This window comes from Scleropages formosus, chromosome 5, assembly GCF_900964775.1.
Source record: "Scleropages formosus chromosome 5, fSclFor1.1, whole genome shotgun sequence".
In the NCBI taxonomy this organism is placed as follows: domain Eukaryota; kingdom Metazoa; phylum Chordata; class Actinopteri; order Osteoglossiformes; family Osteoglossidae; genus Scleropages; species Scleropages formosus.
This window is the reverse complement of record NC_041810.1, coordinates 18454067-18471386: the sequence shown is the minus strand read 5'-3', so window position 1 is coordinate 18471386 and position 17320 is coordinate 18454067. Positions and strand designations below refer to the sequence as shown.

Here is a 17320-nt window from a genome sequence, read left to right as displayed (position 1 = left end):
TACAGCTTTTTTGTCATTGTAGACCAGACAAAGGAAACAAATTTACATAAGTATATTATATATTTATATTTAAGACGACAATACGGAGAAATCCATCAGATCTGCAGAAGACACTTTGAAAGTGGGGGAAAAGTGAATTCAAGGGAGAATAATTTTAAAATGGAAACAAAGGGAATTCTATCAAAGTACAATTTACATCCTGTAGGGCATTTTTTAAAAAAAAAAAAAAAGCCTGGGCAGAAAAGTTTATTTGAACAGAATATACACTTACTCAAGACAAAGACTGCCCAATTCATGGTTCACACAACCATGCCTTACATGTTCAACTATTCATACAACAACTTCCCATTTTTAAAGATCAATTCTTGGTATATACCTGTGTGTTATTTAGTTTTTTGCTTCAGACCATGCACCATTTACCATATTTGCACCATTTCTTTAAAGCACCTCATTTTCTCTGGTCAGAAGCAAAGATAAACCAGACCTGTGTTTCACCTAATGACTTTAAAGGCAGTTTGAGGAAGTTTTTATGTAAAAAAAAAAAAAAAAAAAAAAAAACCCCTCCATGAGTTGCATGAGAAACAGTGAAGTCACTCACACTGGGCTTCGGAGAAAGTGAGGCTCCTATATACGTTTTCCTACAACTTTGGGATAAAGAGTCCCTGGCTCCAGTCATTTTGCCAGACATTTTCTTCTCCATATACAGTAAAACTCTTTACAAGGACCCCCTGCTCGAAGTCTTTCACTTCAAGAAGGGGGGGGGAAAAAAAAAAAAAAAAAAAAAAAAACCATCATGCCATCCACCAGTACTGGTCCTTCTACAGTCTTTGTCCCTAATGGCAGTTAATATCTAGGATATCCTCTGTATGAGCTTGTCATCAGAGAGGCAGTACAGTGTGTTGATGGAGAGCTCCGAGATAAAGTTTTCACAGGCCTTCCGTGTCACACCCTTGCAGCCCCGTAGGTCCAGAATGGAGAGACTTGACAAGCGCTTCAGGTAACGCAAGCAGGCATCTGTCAGCTTACTACAGCCTGGGGTGGTGGAGTGACCGAAACAATTCAATTATTATCCTCATCCAGCCATCTGATGCCTTTGCTCAAAGCAACTTATATTTTATACATTAACACAGTTAATTTACACAATTTTACAGTTGGGTTTTTTTTTGTTGTTTTTTTTACTGGAACCCTTCAGGATAAGTGTGTTTAATAATGGTACTATGCCAGGAGCAGGAATTTGAATTTAGACCTTGTGATAGCAAGGTCACAGCTCTAACCACACTGCCACCTGCTGACCCAATTATGAGTATCAATAATACAGAAATCGAAACTAAGGTAGATGAACAGGTACTTTCATAGTAAGCAGCATAAATACAGCTACCAATTTTATTCAGACACTCACATGCAATGAATTTCTGCATCAATCTGTTACTATAATCCCACTGCCACTACATTGCCATGTTTATTTGCAGTACACTATACGTCCAATGAGTTTGCTCATTTAACTTTGTGGAGGGAGGGGAAGATGACTAGAAAAGGTAGCGAATATTTGCAAACAGGAACCAGCTGGAATACACCACATGCCTACACACTCTTTCCTACCTGCTAGGTTAATCTCGGTCAGTGTGTTGCGTGTGGAGGACCCTACAGCAGTCAAAAGGTTGACTGACTGGTCGGTGATGCCACGGCAGTGTGAAAGGTCGAGCCGTGTCAGCAGGGGCATGTGCCTGATGATGAGCCGCAATGTAGAGTCACTTATCTCCAGGCCTGACAGCCGGAAAGAGAGCAAGTTCCTGAGCTTGCTGCGATTATTGCAACCTGTTTTACAAAATGTGGGGCAGGGAAGAACACAGATAAACTGAAGTGTATATTTACAGTTTGTAAATGCACTTAACAGTAAAATCAGCATTTAATACCTAGTTTAACTATATTTTAAAAAAATGAAAAAAAAACCTGGAGGATTAAGCAAGTCCCGGATCTGAGAATCCTTGACCCCCTCTGTCCAGCGCAAGTCCAGGGAGCGCAAGAGTGGGCAGCTGGAAGAGCTGAGGGCTGAGACGGAAGACCAGGAGCACCCAGACAAAGTCAGGTCCTTCAAGCCTGTGAAAGAAATCAAGATAGACCATTAAACTGCTGGCAACCTCCAGTAAGGAACAAAAGTCCTGTATAGTGATGGCTACCTGGCAGCCGGCTGATGAGCCAGGAGAGCTGCTTCTTGGAGATTGGTGTCCAGGACAGATCCAGGGAAACGGGCTGGCGCTTGATGATGCCAGACAGGGCCTGAGGGCTGATGGAACGGCACCGGCTCAAATCGATCCTGGTCCAGAGTCGCTTGTCGCAGCTCCTGTAACAAGGAAGGGAGAGTGACACTGGGAAGAAGTAACCTCTCATGTTCTGCTTAGAGCAGTTATTCAAAATGTCTTTCTTGGGGTTACTGCCAGGAAACCAATAAGGAGGTAAACATTTTCTTATGAACCTTGTTAATTTCCAAAGTTAGCTTATGAATAAAGTCCACAGCTCAACATGCATTTCTGACTGAGTCACTCCAAAGTAGGTACCGTTAATTCATGCTTTGATGAACTAGATATTTACCATGGAAAAGCATTATGGAACTCCCAAAAATAACAACATTTATAGTGTGATACAGCTATTCTGAGAAGTCTGCCAAATTCCTACAGAGTAAAGAGAAAACTTCATTTATTCTCCAAACACTGTGCAAGTCTTCTGCTAAAACAACGTGGGACACAGACACACAGAAATGGATATTGCAGATGGACTCACCACTTGTACCAGTTCTTGCAAACTGTCATGCACACACAGAGTTCTGCCCGGGTCAGGTAGCGGAACACGGAAACCCACACCTCCTTCTCACATCCTGGTTCACTTCCCAGGTCTTTAACTGAAGGGGAGAGGGCAGAGCCAGAATGTTGGGAAGAAGAGGTTGATGGAGAGGTGACACTGATCACTGGCCCAGGCAGTGGGGCTATTGCATGGGTCCCAGGCACCTCTCTTCTGGCGGTGGAGTTTCGGGGATGAACTTGTGGGTGTTGGACAGAAGGGACAGATCTGCTGGAATACTTGGCATCCGAGAGTGCATGGCCATTCTTGAGCTGAGGTCGTTGCAGTGTCTTGCGCTGAACATACCCCTGGTTCTCGGGGCTCCTGGCAGTAACTGCTGCCTCTAGCTTGGGTACAATGGCTCCAGGGTCACGCTTGGCCTTCGCGGGACGCTGCAGGGTCACAGTCAGACGAGAGCCATTTATGATATCATCATGCATATCGGACACCAAAAGTACTGGTGGGTCCGGCTCAGAATCTGACCCATTTCCCTCTCCCACATATTCATCCATCTCTACATCCTCTTCCTCTGCTCCATCTTGCTCCCTCTCCTCACTCTCATCACCATCATCTTGTGCCCCCAGCCCTTGTGGGCAGTTCTCCTTGTCCAGTAGTCTTCCTCGCTGTCCATCCTCAAGATCTCCCTTAACATCTTGGTCTTCATCCATGCTCCTTTCCTCCATGATTTCTCTGGTTTGCTGAATCTGGCCACGGCCTCGTATGACCCGCGCCCTTTCCCTGCAGCCATCCTTGTCACACCTCATCCCTAGTTCATGCCGTCTCAGCGGTGAGTTTGTGGCTAACCTGCCCCCTCGGATGATGCGGTAGGGGGATCCCCTCCAGAGACTTCGTCTGCCAGACCCACTCCCCCTGGAGGAGATGAGGGATGAGCCCCTGAGATTACGACGGCCAACGCAGTTGTCACTGTCCTCTCGCTGGCTGTACCGGCGGAGGACTTTATGAGAAAGGGAATCTGGAGAGGACTTTCGCTTCTGTAAGGAAAAGAAAAACAAAAAAAAGTATTAGAAGCACAGAATCTACGGGGGGGGAAGGGGGAAAGAAAAAGAAAAAAAAAAAAAAAAAAAAAAAAAAAAAAGATTGACAGTTTTTATACTTACCGCCTGCAAAATTTTGCCTTGATCTAACTTTATCTGCAAAAAATAAAAATTGGAAATTAGCAGTACATACAAAGTCACAAAGATAAAACTGCAACTTCAGATTACCAGTAAGAAGAATGACATGGCAGCATTGTCTGCAGTTTTATTATTAATTCATTTAGCTTACTTTTTTGCCAATTACCAATAGCTTTGTATTTACACAGTAAGCCAAAAATTATTTTCCCATTTATACAGCTGGGTAATTTTACAGGAGCAATTCAGGGTAAGTACTTTGATCAAAGGTACTACAGCAGAAGGTGGGATTCAAACTTGGGTCTGTCGCTCAGCTCTAACCACTATGCCACCTGTTGTCCCCATATTTTTAATTGTATGTGGAGTCAACAACCATTGGGGTGCTACCATATTAAGTTAAAGGAAAAAAGGGGGCGGGGAGGGGGAAAAAAAAAAAAAAAAAAACAGCATCCCAAATGTCACGTAGTAAATGTCCACAGTCCAACATCAGATTTACTCGCACCTTCTTCCTGAGACGCGTCTCCAAAACCCTCGCACGCTTTCTGTTTTGCCGCTGCTGCTGCTCCAGAAGAGTCTGGGAGGGGGGTGGCACCATGCGACGAGTGCGCGATAGGGAGAGTGAGGAGAGAGTGAGCGGAGGCCTGCCGCGGCGGGTAGCCCTGCCCTCTCCATGATCCCCCTGCCCCATTGTCACCTTGGTGGAGTGTTTCACCGAGGTTGTGGTGGACACTGGTGCCTCAGAGCCAGTTGAGGCTATACTGTTATCATCACTATCTGAGGACTGAGAAAGACATGAGATTTCAACATGATGGACGTCTCTATGAGAAATCGGTTTACTGAGGCGGTGAGGAAAGCAGGTTTGAAGGCAGGTGGGAGGAGAGAGGAGAACCTGGTACCTCCATATTGGCATTCTTTTCCAGGGTACATTTAGGGCACTCCCAGCAGCTCGGCAGGTCTTTGTTCACCACACCCTCTCCCTGCACCTGCAAGGAGAGCAACAAACAGAAACCTGGATGTCACCACCAATGCTGCAGTCAGTACCACCACACTATGGTGCATGTCTTGTACGCTGTGCATTCTGTCCAAGTGGAGAACCGCTACCTTGATGCAGTCAGGGTGGGTGATCTGGGCGCAGTTGGAACACTCCATTAGTGTGAGGGAGGAGATGGGTGTCTTGCCGGGCTCCTGGCCGCTTTCACCACAGATTGCACACACCGCTGACAGCGGGAGTCCCGGCTAGTGGGAGACAAGGGGGGGACACGCAGTCATGCAAGCAGCCAAAAATGGTCAGCTTATGAAGAAGATGGAAACAGAGGGGGTGGTAGCTCTCCCCCACACAGAGATTGCAGTGCAAACTCACAGCGAGACACTGGCGTAGAACGCATGTCTGTTTGAGTCGGCCTGGGCCTCCAAACTTCCTCATGTCCTTGCAGTAGTTGCAGTTGCCGCATTCTTTCCTCAGGCAGGCTGTGCAGCGCTTGCAGCGCACGCGCCTCCTTCGTAGCGCCGATATAGAAGATGGGGGCCTTGGAGGCCGTGGTGGGGGCAAGGGGTGTGCTAACGAACCAGAGAGACGTGGCCGAGGCAACATGGAGGGTGGTGGGTGAGGGGGCTGGTACCAGGAAGGCTGTGGAGGAGTGAAAGATATGTGAAAAACATAGATGAGGCAGGAAAATATACAAAATGATTGAAAAGACATAAGTACAACTTGTCGTGATGTCTTGTAGTGCGAGTCACTCAATTTAGAGTATATAAAAAGCTTGTGGCTTCCATTGAAGTAAAAAAAAAAAAAAGACAGTATTAGAAGGGTCCATGGTTCTATGCAAGAACATGTTTGAGAGGAGGAAGTTTTTTAAAAAAAATAAAATTTAAAAAAAAAGCCACAATCTCTCACCCTTTGAGGCCACTTAACAATAGGTTTTCCAGTGCAGGAAAGTTTGGGGTCATCATTAGCGTGCTCCTGCAAAAGAGTCTGAGAAAAGTAGTCTGATCATCTGTCATGTATGCCTACAAATTCGGAACAGTTTTTCCAAGTAATAATACTTCATAGAAGTAGAGGAGTAGTATTTACACACCCTTTAGACTTGAAGAGGGTTTGGATAAAAGCCTAAAAACACTAACTGCTTGGAGTCATATGCATATTAATGTAAATATAGAAAAGCAGATAATTCCTGCAAATGTAAACCATGTAGGACAAGAGTCAATTAATCAAAACAGTATACTTAAACACAACTGGGAGTTACCCGGATGCCATGCAGCAATGCTGGTGCATTATGGATCCCAGCTGGGACACACTTCTTGTGAGATGGAAGAGACTCCAGCTTCCCCAGCAGGTTCCACAGGCCTTCGAGCTCAAACGGAGTCAGGTGCACTTTAACTCCAGGCTTCGTGGGAGTGGTGACTTGCTCCTCCTCCTCTTTGCCATGGTCATTAAGGGTGTCTTCTACATATGGGCAGTCCTCCCGCTTCAGTCCTGTGGGGGTGCATGTTGATACATATTTAAAAACAAGTTGTTGCCAGATAAAAAGGATCCACTGTATTACTAATCCATTATGTAGCATGATCTATATTAGCTAAAAATCACATTGACAATATAAGGAAACCAATGTGATTACGAGGGGGGGGGACAGACAATGGAAAACCAAGGCTTGTAGGAAGAACGTTTGTACTGACCGATACCCAGAGAGTGCTTCTGGAACTCTGGAGTGAGGTGTGATGTGTTGGTCAGGCAGTACAGGTACCTCTCCAGCACATACCAGCACATTTCGTAGTAGAAGGGGTAGCGGAACTTAGCTGGTACCTGAAAGGAGGGAAGGCAGTGGTGTGGGTCTGAGTTCTGTCCAGTTACACAGATACAAAACACCTGAAATGACCAGACCGCAGAGGGCAGATGCACACTGCTGTGTATTCTTACCCGTGTTCTGTCCTCGATGTTGTAAATGTGAAGCTGCATGGGGATGTTGAAACTGTGCAAGAAGTTGCCCCCAAAAACAATGGTGTCCATGGGGGTGTAGACCGCGTGGATCCAACCTGGATCAAAGAAACAGACATTAGAAAACAATGCCACTACACCTTTAACAACTATTCCAGTGCTATGAATCAGTTACAAATAATAAAATATTAAGGATTATGTCAAAGTTGTTTATCAACTGCAAAAAACATTCAGAGCTAACATTTGCTTTAACATTATCTACATAATGTAGAACTGAGATGAACAACAAACTATTGTACAATGCAAGTTGAAGTGCATTGCTTCTCTAACTCAGGTGCTTGTTCCACTTCAAATTCTGTAGTGTGAGGGGGTAAGGCCCATCAAGTCAAATTTGGCTCATAGCAACTATCTTGCGGTTTACATGGTAAAGAAGGGTACAGAAGTGGTTTATGACTGCTTTATTCCACACATACAGACACCCCTTAAGTTACGCAAATAGACAATTCTTTATTCCTCTATACAAGTCAAAAACTACATGTGTCAGATTCCCCCTCCTCCCCCACCATTCAATGTAGTAAGATTAATTTTTCAATCTCAGTTATTACACCCTGACGCTTTTCCGTTATTGTTTTATGCTAGCTGTTCCTTTCACGTGCAGCATCCGTCACTATTGTATTCATAGTCCATACGGCTAAACCCGTTTCCCGTGCTATAGACAATAATCTTGGTCCACCTTCATACTTCCTTAGTATTTTCAACTCCATCTCCAAATCGATCGCTGTACGCTTGCAAGGCTGTTCTCGTTTTCCTTACATTTCATTTAGCCGACGCTTTTCTCCAAAGTGACTACGTCTCATAGAAAATACAATGTGTGCATTACATTAGCAGACAGTGTGATTCTTAAGTACAGTTAGTTTCTTACTACCATGCAAACTGATATACAAGTAGCTGTATAAAACCATATTCGAATATCAATTACTCTTTCCTAGTTTTTTTTTTTTTTTTAAACACACACACACACACACACACACACACACACACACACACACACACACTACAAGAGTAGTTGCATGAAAGTTTATCCACTGTTTAACAGGCATGATCTCAAAGTCACAGAGCACGAACATTTATATTGAACATTCATGAACTTACATCATTGTCATAATGAGTCCAGAAGAGGTGCGTTTCAAGACCCTTTTTAAATGCGGACAGAGATTCAGCAGTAAGTGAATCCTTCAAGTGCACATTTACCACCAGGCATTGTGAATAATGAGTAAAAATATGCGAAAAGAGCACTACGCTAACGAGAGGAGATGCGTTCACAGCTGAAGACACGTGAGAACTGGAAAGATGCAGCTTCTTGCCAGGTCTGGCTATGCCGACTTGCACTAAATGCATTTCAGATGTTATGCATAAGCGCTGACAGCAAATAATGTGTATGCTGGGAAATTCTTTTTTTAAAACCCAAATCCAAATTACGCAAGTCAAATTTACCTAAGTAGAGGGGTGTCTGTATGTGGGTTGCAAACGTGGAAACATGCAAATTCTGCACACCTCGAGTCAGTTTTGTACCTACACCCAAACGTGCAGCTCATACACGGTGGGACACCAGTGTTTTTCTGCTGTGCCACTGTGCTGCTTCCTGAATTCTTTAAAAACTGCGAACCCTCACTAGCAGTCAGAAATTGCAGGCACGTGACAGCCCAGAAAGACCATCAGCATCCTTTCACAAGTGGCAAATGACAAAATGCACATCTGAATCCATGAACAGCACAAAAATTGAGCCATCAAAGAGAAAGCTATGCCGACATAATGTAGCACCATGCTAAACCCAGAATCTAATTAACCTCTAGTCATGATCCTAGGGTGCAATCCAAGTACAGCAAACAATAGCCCAATTACTCTTCCTGATAAATCAGACAAATGTTTTAGAGACACGGGAGCTCAGATGTTTTTTAAAAAAAGAAAAAGTTACAAATATATTGGTCCAGCAATCTGAGAATATTTTTAAAGATCAAAAATATTCTGTCTGTGCAAAATGTAATAAATATGTGGTATGGAAAAACTAAATATAGATGATCAAGAGAACCAGAGAATACAAGACAGAATTAGACACTGTATTCACAGCTGGTTGTGTTTGTGAAGCCATGTGTACATGACTATACCAGAGGGGATCATGAAGGTGTAGCCCTGCTTCAGCTCTATCCTCTGGCAGGCTGCGGCCTTGTCACCCAAGAAGATGTCGCCCTGTTTCCCTGACAGCACCCAGTTCTCGTAGAGCTCCAGATTTTGGGATGTGGGTGGAATAAGCCAGAAAACCTGTGGAGCAGACAACCATAAAGTATTCTCTTCTCTTCAGTCACTACCAACCCCACAACACGGGCAAAAGATCACACTGTTCTCAGTTGAGAATCCAAGGTAATCAGCTGATGTGCTTGTGAGATTCACAGCCAAAACACCTTTTTTGTACAGCCGGCTAAATTCAGTTATTTAGGAAAATTCGTTCCAACAGGAGGAATGGCGGAAACAAGTTATTAGTAATGTAACTGGTTTATGGTTACTTCAGTTTTAGCTACAACTGGCCAATTATAAAAGCTCAAGTTTCTACTTGAAGATAAAACCTATTTTGAATGAACATTTAGTGGTTAAACCTCTGCATAACTTCTAAACACTTAGTTTCTAATAGTATACAATACATGTCACCTGCATGACAGTTAAATCTTTTATTCAAACTCCAGTGTTTAAATATGTAGCCTTCTGGAAGCGATGAGACTGACAGTTTTGTCTCAATGTGCTCTACAGTGCCATCTCACCTTACCGCCTCGCAGTACATGATACCAAACAGAAGTGCCGCCAAAGTCAATGTGGAAGTCTGTGAAGCAGCCCTCTACGCTCATCAAACAGTACCTGTTGGAAAAGGCAGGGCAGAACAGCAGAGGTAACAGCAGGAACAACAGAGACTATACACAACTTTAACTCTGATTTAGAAATTGCAGTAGAGAAGGGAAGAGGGAGGGGGGGGAAAAAAAAAAAAAAAAACTCACTTCTGTACTTTGGGGTATTGCATTTCAATTATTGCATTAGTGGAGTCCCTCTGTCTCTCCTTAAGATGACGTGGCCACATGTTGTCAACCCAGTCAATGGCATCCACCTGCAGAGCATAAAGAAACCTCTGGTGAAACAAAGCAAAGGCTACCCCAACGACACACAACAATGTCACTCGGATAATAAAGCTGTAACTATGTATGTTTACTTCCTCTACATTAGTACTTTCAGGTAGCCAGAGGTAAATGATGCACATGTATATATGCAGGTGTACGGAAAGGCATAGACCCACCGCTGCTGGACGTTTGACCAGGTTCTCCAGCTTGGTGTGGCTGAACTCCAAACTGATAACATTGTAAAGCTTCTCTCTCTCAGATGCAGGTGTCTCATAGTACCTCCTCCACTGAGCCATGGACATCTCGATGCCTTTCTGCGTAGTCACGTCCATTACGTCAATTACCCTTCTGCTTCCTGAGAGATGGACAGGGAAACGTAAGCAAGAAGATTAAATACAATTTGAATGAACTGGAAAAGCAATGGGAGGGGGAGCAAGAACAGAGCACTTACCTACAAAGAGCTTTACATCGTTCACACTGAAATTTGGATCGGGCATTCTGAGAAAGAGGAACAGATTAATCCATGAGCATCCACTAATGACACTGGAGAGGCATGTGCTGTAACCAGAAATTATATGTGCCCAATAATGTTTTTGTTTGCCATTTCACAAGTCAATATTGTTTAGCTACCAGTAAAACAGTCCCATGTGTGCTTATAAAGTTAATCTCAGATTTTAATTATATATCATTTAGACAAAAATCTAAATCTAAGGGAGACCATGACAGATTAATCCAAAAAAAAAGCACCAATGAAAACAGAATCGTGAAAAATTTACATAGAAAGCAGTGTACTTGGACAGTTTGCCAGAGGAAAAAAGAAGAGTGACAGACATACTTGATGCCAAGTCCATCTGGTTTCTCAAAGATAATGGGGTCTCGCAGCCCCTCCCTCTGGATGTACTCTAATGTGAAGTCTGCAGAATGATAAAGTAGTAATTGGAAAGGCAAAAACAAATCCAGAAATAGGAAAGTTGTCAGTGCTGTAGTTAGTATTTGGATTGAAAAGAATATGCAGGACAGTCGGTCTGCACCTTTGCCTTCCATGCGCTTCACAAGGTTGGAGCTGAACTTCTCACTGTGTAGTTTCTCTTCCAGATCAAAAGTTCTTTTCCCATCAATCTCATCATCAGAGATACCATCATCCTGGTACCGTCGTCGTGTTCCTGAGCGCTGTTTGGGGGGGGAACAGTTTTGAGTATCTACTCAAGCATGTCACAATTACTATCACCACACCAATGGTGCTTTCCCATTTCATAAACAAAAAGACAGACTGAGCAAAGGTACAGTTTTTAGAAAGCCAAAGGATTTTTATAGCCCTTTACTGTTGGTGTGCAGATGTCTTCCAGAAAAGCTCACTTGCATCATTAACTCAATCCAGGCAGATGTTCTCTTTTTCCCAAATCCCAGGAGACATGTTTCTGCCTGAACTGGGTTTACACCCAGCCGCTGTGTAGCCATTTCTCCTATTAAAACTAGACATTCCCCCTGTTGTTTCTACTGAATCAACTTTTGTTTGTACAATACACACATATTCCAAAAACTTCCCTTTGTGTAAAAGGACCCATCTTGCTCATAAAATGAGAATTATTTGATTTAGTGAAGTTATGACAAGCTCGGTTGCAAATACAAGGTATGACTCTTCATAAGCAAACCAAAGGACAGGACTTCCGACTATTTTTAAATACTAGTTTGGGAGCAGTCTTTTCACTGAGCAAGGTATTAAACCCAAAACCTTTCCAGAAATTAAACAGGTTTACATACATGAAGTGTAAACAGTGAAGCGCATGCTTTGACAGTGGGGGGGAAGAGGAGGAGGGAAGAAAGAAAAGTCTGCTGAGGACAATGTTTTGCTCATTTTTCAGCCAGTAGCTCCCTCTGTAGTGATGTATGCCATTTATTTGGAGATTTTACCAATCATCATAATACTAAATTAATTTAAAGAAAAAGAAGAGAGATGTTTAAGCACAGTGCCATTCATTAGATATCATGTATAAATACACACACACACACACACACACACACACACACACACACATTTTCAGAACCGCTTGTCCCTTACGGGGTCACGGGGAACCGGAGCCTACCCGGCAACACAGGGCGTAAGGCCGGAGGGGGAGGGGACACACCCATGGACGGGACGCCAGTCCGCCGCAAGGCACCCCAAGCGGGACTTGAACCCCAGACCCACCGGAGAGCAGGACTGCGGTCCAACCCACTGCGCCACCGCACCCCCTCCATGTATAAATATCTTTGCACATTTCATAGATAGTTTCCCTTCTTCCAAAACAAACCGTTTCTCATTTGCCAGCACCTACAGATCTTCAAGATCCCATTAAAAGAAAAGGTACCAGTGGAACAGAAAGTAAACCCCCTACACATACAGCAAACCAGCTTATCATTTACACACTTCGCTATAGATATAAGGCTGCCAATCAACTTGTTCTGGTATAAGCCAAACTGCTTCAAATTAACTTTTTAATTCGGAAAGCTCAAACTCATAATATATACATTTATTCATTTAGCTGATGCCTTTCTCCAAAGCAAACTTACAATGTTAAGCTACTTACAATTATTTACCAATTTATACAGCTTTTTTAATTTTACTGGGGTAATTTAGGGTAAGTACCTTGCTTGCAGGTACTACAGCTAGAGGTGAGAGTCAAACCCATGACCCTTATATTCACTTTTCAGACAGGAAGCTTCATTTGACAACAGTGGCAACAAGCTTTTTCCAAACTGGTTCACAAACCAAAAAGAGATAGTCCATTAACTACTATGTTTAGTTTGAGCAACAAAACCTTCACAAAGTTACTTTTCAAACCACATTCCACCAAACTATACAAAAAGATGTCCCAATGACCTTAAACTCCCTTACACAGACTTAAAGGTGAATATAAATGTTATTCGTGTCAGATGCCCAGAGATGCTTACAAAGATTAATTATAAATCAGGTGAATACAGATTCGGGTCAGCAGCAAACCTCTCCAGTACCTGGCCAGTTCCTAAACAAGCTGCTTTAGTGAAACAGTTAGTAAATCGTACTTACTAAGATATTTACACTGATCTACGCAGCCACACCTAGGAGTTAGATAACATGTTCATTCACACACTATTACCGATTCACCTCAAACACGTGTCTTTGGGCTGTGGAAGGGAACCTGCGAGGACAAGGGGGCGAGATAATGCATAGAGGTGAATGTGGACAGAGTGACAGACCCACGTTCACGCAGCCGGACTCTCTCTCCATGCCAACACGGTCGGCAGGGGCACGGGCGCGCGCACACACACACACACACACACACAGTGTGAGACACACACACACACACACACACACACACACACTGCAATCCTTATTTTAGTGTTCTCTTCATCCTTCTCATCTGCGCATCTCACGCTGCCCACTAACTTCATCGCAGACGTTCTCTGCTCGAAGACAAACGACACGGACAAAACAAAACGCCATGTGCGCTTCGCTGTGGTACGCGGGGTTGTTTGGGTGCGGCACGTGCTCGGGCTGAGGTCTCGCGCTCGCGCGCTAGGGGCGTGCGCTGGTCCATCGCCATGCCAACGGCGGGTGACAGGGCGTCGGGAAGACGCGGAGGGATCGCGCCGAGGGTCACCCGACACTCACCAATCTCTTGCTGTAACGGGGCGCGTCTTCCATCTTCAGCGTTCAACTCCCACTCTGCAGTTCTCCAGCGGAAATTCAATCAATGTCCAGGGTGGAAGGTGGTCTCGAACTAAACTAGCGCCTCGGAGAATGTCGAGCGGAAAACGTCCTCGCTTCCACGGCAGAAAAGACGCGGCTCCTTGCGCGCAAAAGATCTTCTAACGTCACGTGTGTAGCCTGTCAGTGTCAAACAAAGTTCAATTTTGGAGAGCCAGAGCCGACGAGCTTTCGCTGTTCAGAAGCGCCGTCCGCCGCCGTACAACTTCTGGAGAGCCAGAGCCTACATGGCGGTCGAGTGAGCGACCCAAGCTATCAATATAATAATTCACACACGTAGAGTTTAAACAACAAGGCCCCCGCAAACGAAAGCAATAACAGAGAGAGCTAGTATATTCCGAAAATTTACATTTAACGACGAGCTCACGAACACGAACTTCCCTCGGCATTGACGTTCAGCTAGTTAGCCAGCTAGCTATCCAGCACTAAAAGGTAACATTCTTGCACCACAACAAAATGTAAACTGAGAATTTAAACAAGTCGACCGGGCGTCGGGTAGTGCGACCACTCGTCTCACAGAGATGTACGGCCGAGATATTGTGCTGTAGTGATTCGTCGGAAAGCGTTTTAAGATGTAAGTTCCGTCATATGTTTGTGTTATTCAGCAGCTAGCTAAGAAGCAGCCAACCCAGTGTTTCGGAGGAACTGAGGAAGCTACACGGTTCAATAACGCGAAAAGTTGCCTTATGTCACGCAAATCGAATAACAAAATGTCTACGCGTCCCGAGAAGACAAAATGTCGAAGTTCACTGCGTATATAAAATTAAATTAACGCTATTATTTGGAAGAACTTTCTACCAATCATTCGGAGGAAAAAAGAATTTCAGCGTCTTGCTCTTAATCATTAATGTCACCCAGGGAAACACTGTAAATGGAATTCAACGTCTCCCCAAACTGTAATCTCCTCCAAATCCAAACTGAGGTTTTAAATAGCCGAGCTTCTTGTTATTATCCGATAAAGTTTGTACGATCTGCCTCACGCCGCCATTTTCAACTCGTCACAGAACACACACACACTATTACGCTGTAAGAAATGCCCGCCTTCGGCTTCATTTGACTCCAATGTTTGACGCAGGCAAGCGCAGCCGGTTGCGCAGCCATTGGGCAGACTGGATGTCAATCAACGAGAGAAATGGCCGAATGGGATTGGGTACAGTGGACAAAAAATGCTGGGCCACACCCACGTGGGTGGGTGGCGAGGCGAGAACCAATGGAGGCGTGGGTGGGGGAGATTTGGGTCTCGAGAGGGGCCTGGCGTCACGGGGAACCATTTGCTGGGGCTCCGAAATGAGGTCACAGGAGTAGTGAAACAGTGTAAAAAAAATGCCACTAAAACGCTGTACCACACAGCTGACTTGGCTGACGCGACCATGTCAAAATGTACTTTTAAACTGCATCGTAAACATGCGATTAATGTGTTGAAGAATGTTTCATTTGAGCCCGCTTTCTCCGTGCGAACCTGTGCTGTCTTATGCTCGTGAACTGTGTTACAAATCAGCGTGAAACTACAATCAACGTAACTCATGATTTTAAAACCTTGCTGTAGCTAGGTGTCCACATGTTTTCAGTGCAAATTAATATTTCTTACTGTTGCAAAAGTATTGCTCGCGAACTCAAAGCATGGACGTGAACACAACTCATTTCGGTGTACACGTCACGTGCACAACTTTTTAATGCATGGTTATTATATCGGATCCCAAGGAAAAATTGTGCCAGCCACATAAACAAAGCAAGTTTACACAATTTCAGATGTGTTTTATTGGAGGATACACAACAGAGAGGTGTGTACTAACAGAGAGGCACGTGGTCCACTGGGAAATACCCATTTATATACTATTAGTGTGCCTTTGACACTGTATACCATACCATACAGTATATATATATATATATATATATATATGGAAATATTCATATTGAGTGTACAACACATTCACCCTAATACACCAGTGTTCCTGCCTCATGAACCTGTCACCTAATCTGTCAAACTGAGCATATTTTTACAATTATGTATTAGGGCATTAACTCAGTTTCTCTATGCCTCCGAATTAGAAATTTAAATTAAGTAGTTCTTAAACGCTGTAGACATCTATATTACTTGAGGCACAGACAATAAATACAGCAATAAATACTATTTTTCTCTTAGCTCTTACCATACAAAGTGCTGAGATATCAAAACCTAAACCAGAAAGTGAGTTGACAGCTCACTAAAACAGATTAGAAGAAACAAGAATCTGCGTATTTCCCTGCTTGTCATGTCCAGAACTTATAGAAACTGAGACAGAACAGTGAAGGTACAGATTATCATGACCACTGTATTCAATCTCAAACAGTAAGAGCACCAATTTCAGGCCACATTCAAACAGGACATAATTTTAGTCATTAAATGACACTCACATAAACATATACTTCTGTAGCTGTATTTATGGAGAATTTTACATGCAGTCACATTTTAGTTAAAATGTTCTCATTTAATGAGAGCTGCCAACCGCACAATCTCCGTGTGACAGCAAGGCCATTGCTCTTGTTGGATTTCATTGTGTAGATTGCATTTACTGTAATCAGTCTTTATTGCCGGTGGAATTAGTTTAACTTTGCATCCGAGCATTTCCCTGCTGATGATGATATTTCGGCAGACACTAAATTATGTCCAGTTTCCAGTCTATTATACAACTAAATTGTGTGTCAGACTACGGGGAAAAGGTGGCAACATAGTAACAGATGAGGAAGACAATTCAGAAATCGGTTACTCACAAAAAATAGGCAATTACAACATAACTGAAAAATAGCCATTAATGTCCATGACATATACTGCATGCACATAATCAGAGGAGGAGAGGGGGGGGGGGGGGGGGGGGGAAAATCACCCAATTTCTTAAATAAAAGACAAGAGTAAGAGTTGTGGTCTGTTGTATACCTGTTAAAAAAAAAAAAAAAAAAAAAAAAAAAAATTAATTGTTAACCTCTAAACAAAATTATCCTTCATACTTCCAGTACTACATATTGCCACTAATAAACAGTATAACAAACTTACTGCTGGGTCTCTGCATTCAGGAGAAGAAGAAGTTGTACACCACTGCACCCAGGACACAGACAAGAATTGTACAGCATAACATGATCATCATCTTCTTCTGCAAAAGGTCAGACAGCAGGCAGGAGGAAGGAAAAAACTCAGAAAAAAAAAGATAAGTCCAAGAGGTCTTGTAACAGTATGGAAAAAGGAATAGATAAGTACAACTGTTATTTAGATTAAGTACAGTTCTAAAGTTAGGCTGTATACCCAGAGCTGGACTTGTACTCTGGCCCATACAGATCATACATTATAGATCATTTGTAAAAGGGGAAGAGAGGGGTTTACCAATAATTCTTCAGTTTTCAAATAGCAGTCTTCATTTCTAATTTAACACTGCAGACAAAACACATTCAAGCCCTATCTAGATGGAGGTGTAGGCCTCTAGGAGGGAGAGGTGGAGAAGGAAGCAGGAGGAATTAGACTGAGCGCTATTACCGTACATTTACATCAGTTGGTAGTGTTTGT

General features: G+C 43.4%; 1 protein-coding gene across 1 annotated transcript; it reads right to left on the bottom strand.

The window, feature by feature from the left end:
• Positions 1 to 541: 541 nt before the first annotated feature.
• kdm2ab (lysine (K)-specific demethylase 2Ab) lies at positions 542 to 14806 on the bottom strand. The gene is made up of 22 exons (XM_018754880.2): positions 13690 to 14806; positions 11090 to 11228; positions 10894 to 10972; positions 10510 to 10556; positions 10235 to 10413; positions 9942 to 10048; positions 9711 to 9804; positions 9063 to 9216; positions 6880 to 6995; positions 6639 to 6765; positions 6209 to 6438; positions 5860 to 5937; positions 5326 to 5592; positions 5067 to 5201; positions 4862 to 4948; positions 4468 to 4746; positions 3954 to 3986; positions 2779 to 3827; positions 2178 to 2341; positions 1951 to 2097; positions 1600 to 1815; positions 542 to 1032 (listed from the first exon to the last, which is right to left on the bottom strand). The coding sequence occupies exons 1-22, from the start codon at positions 13720 to 13722 to the stop codon at positions 851 to 853; spliced, it is 3942 nt and encodes a 1313-aa protein (XP_018610396.1). The 5' UTR covers positions 13723 to 14806; the 3' UTR covers positions 542 to 850.
• Positions 14807 to 17320: the final 2514 nt, after the last annotated feature.

Coding starts and splice junctions, on each gene's coding strand:
- kdm2ab (XM_018754880.2), bottom strand. CDS start 13,722: ATGGAAGACGCGCCCCGTTACAGCAAGAGATTG. Junction 9,217..9,710: donor ATGTACTGCGAGGCGGTAAG/GTGAGATGGCAC, acceptor TCTGCTCCACAG/GTTTTCTGGCTTATTCCACC. Junction 6,439..6,638: donor GAAGCACTCTCTGGGTATCG/GTCAGTACAAAC, acceptor GCACCCCCACAG/GACTGAAGCGGGAGGACTGC.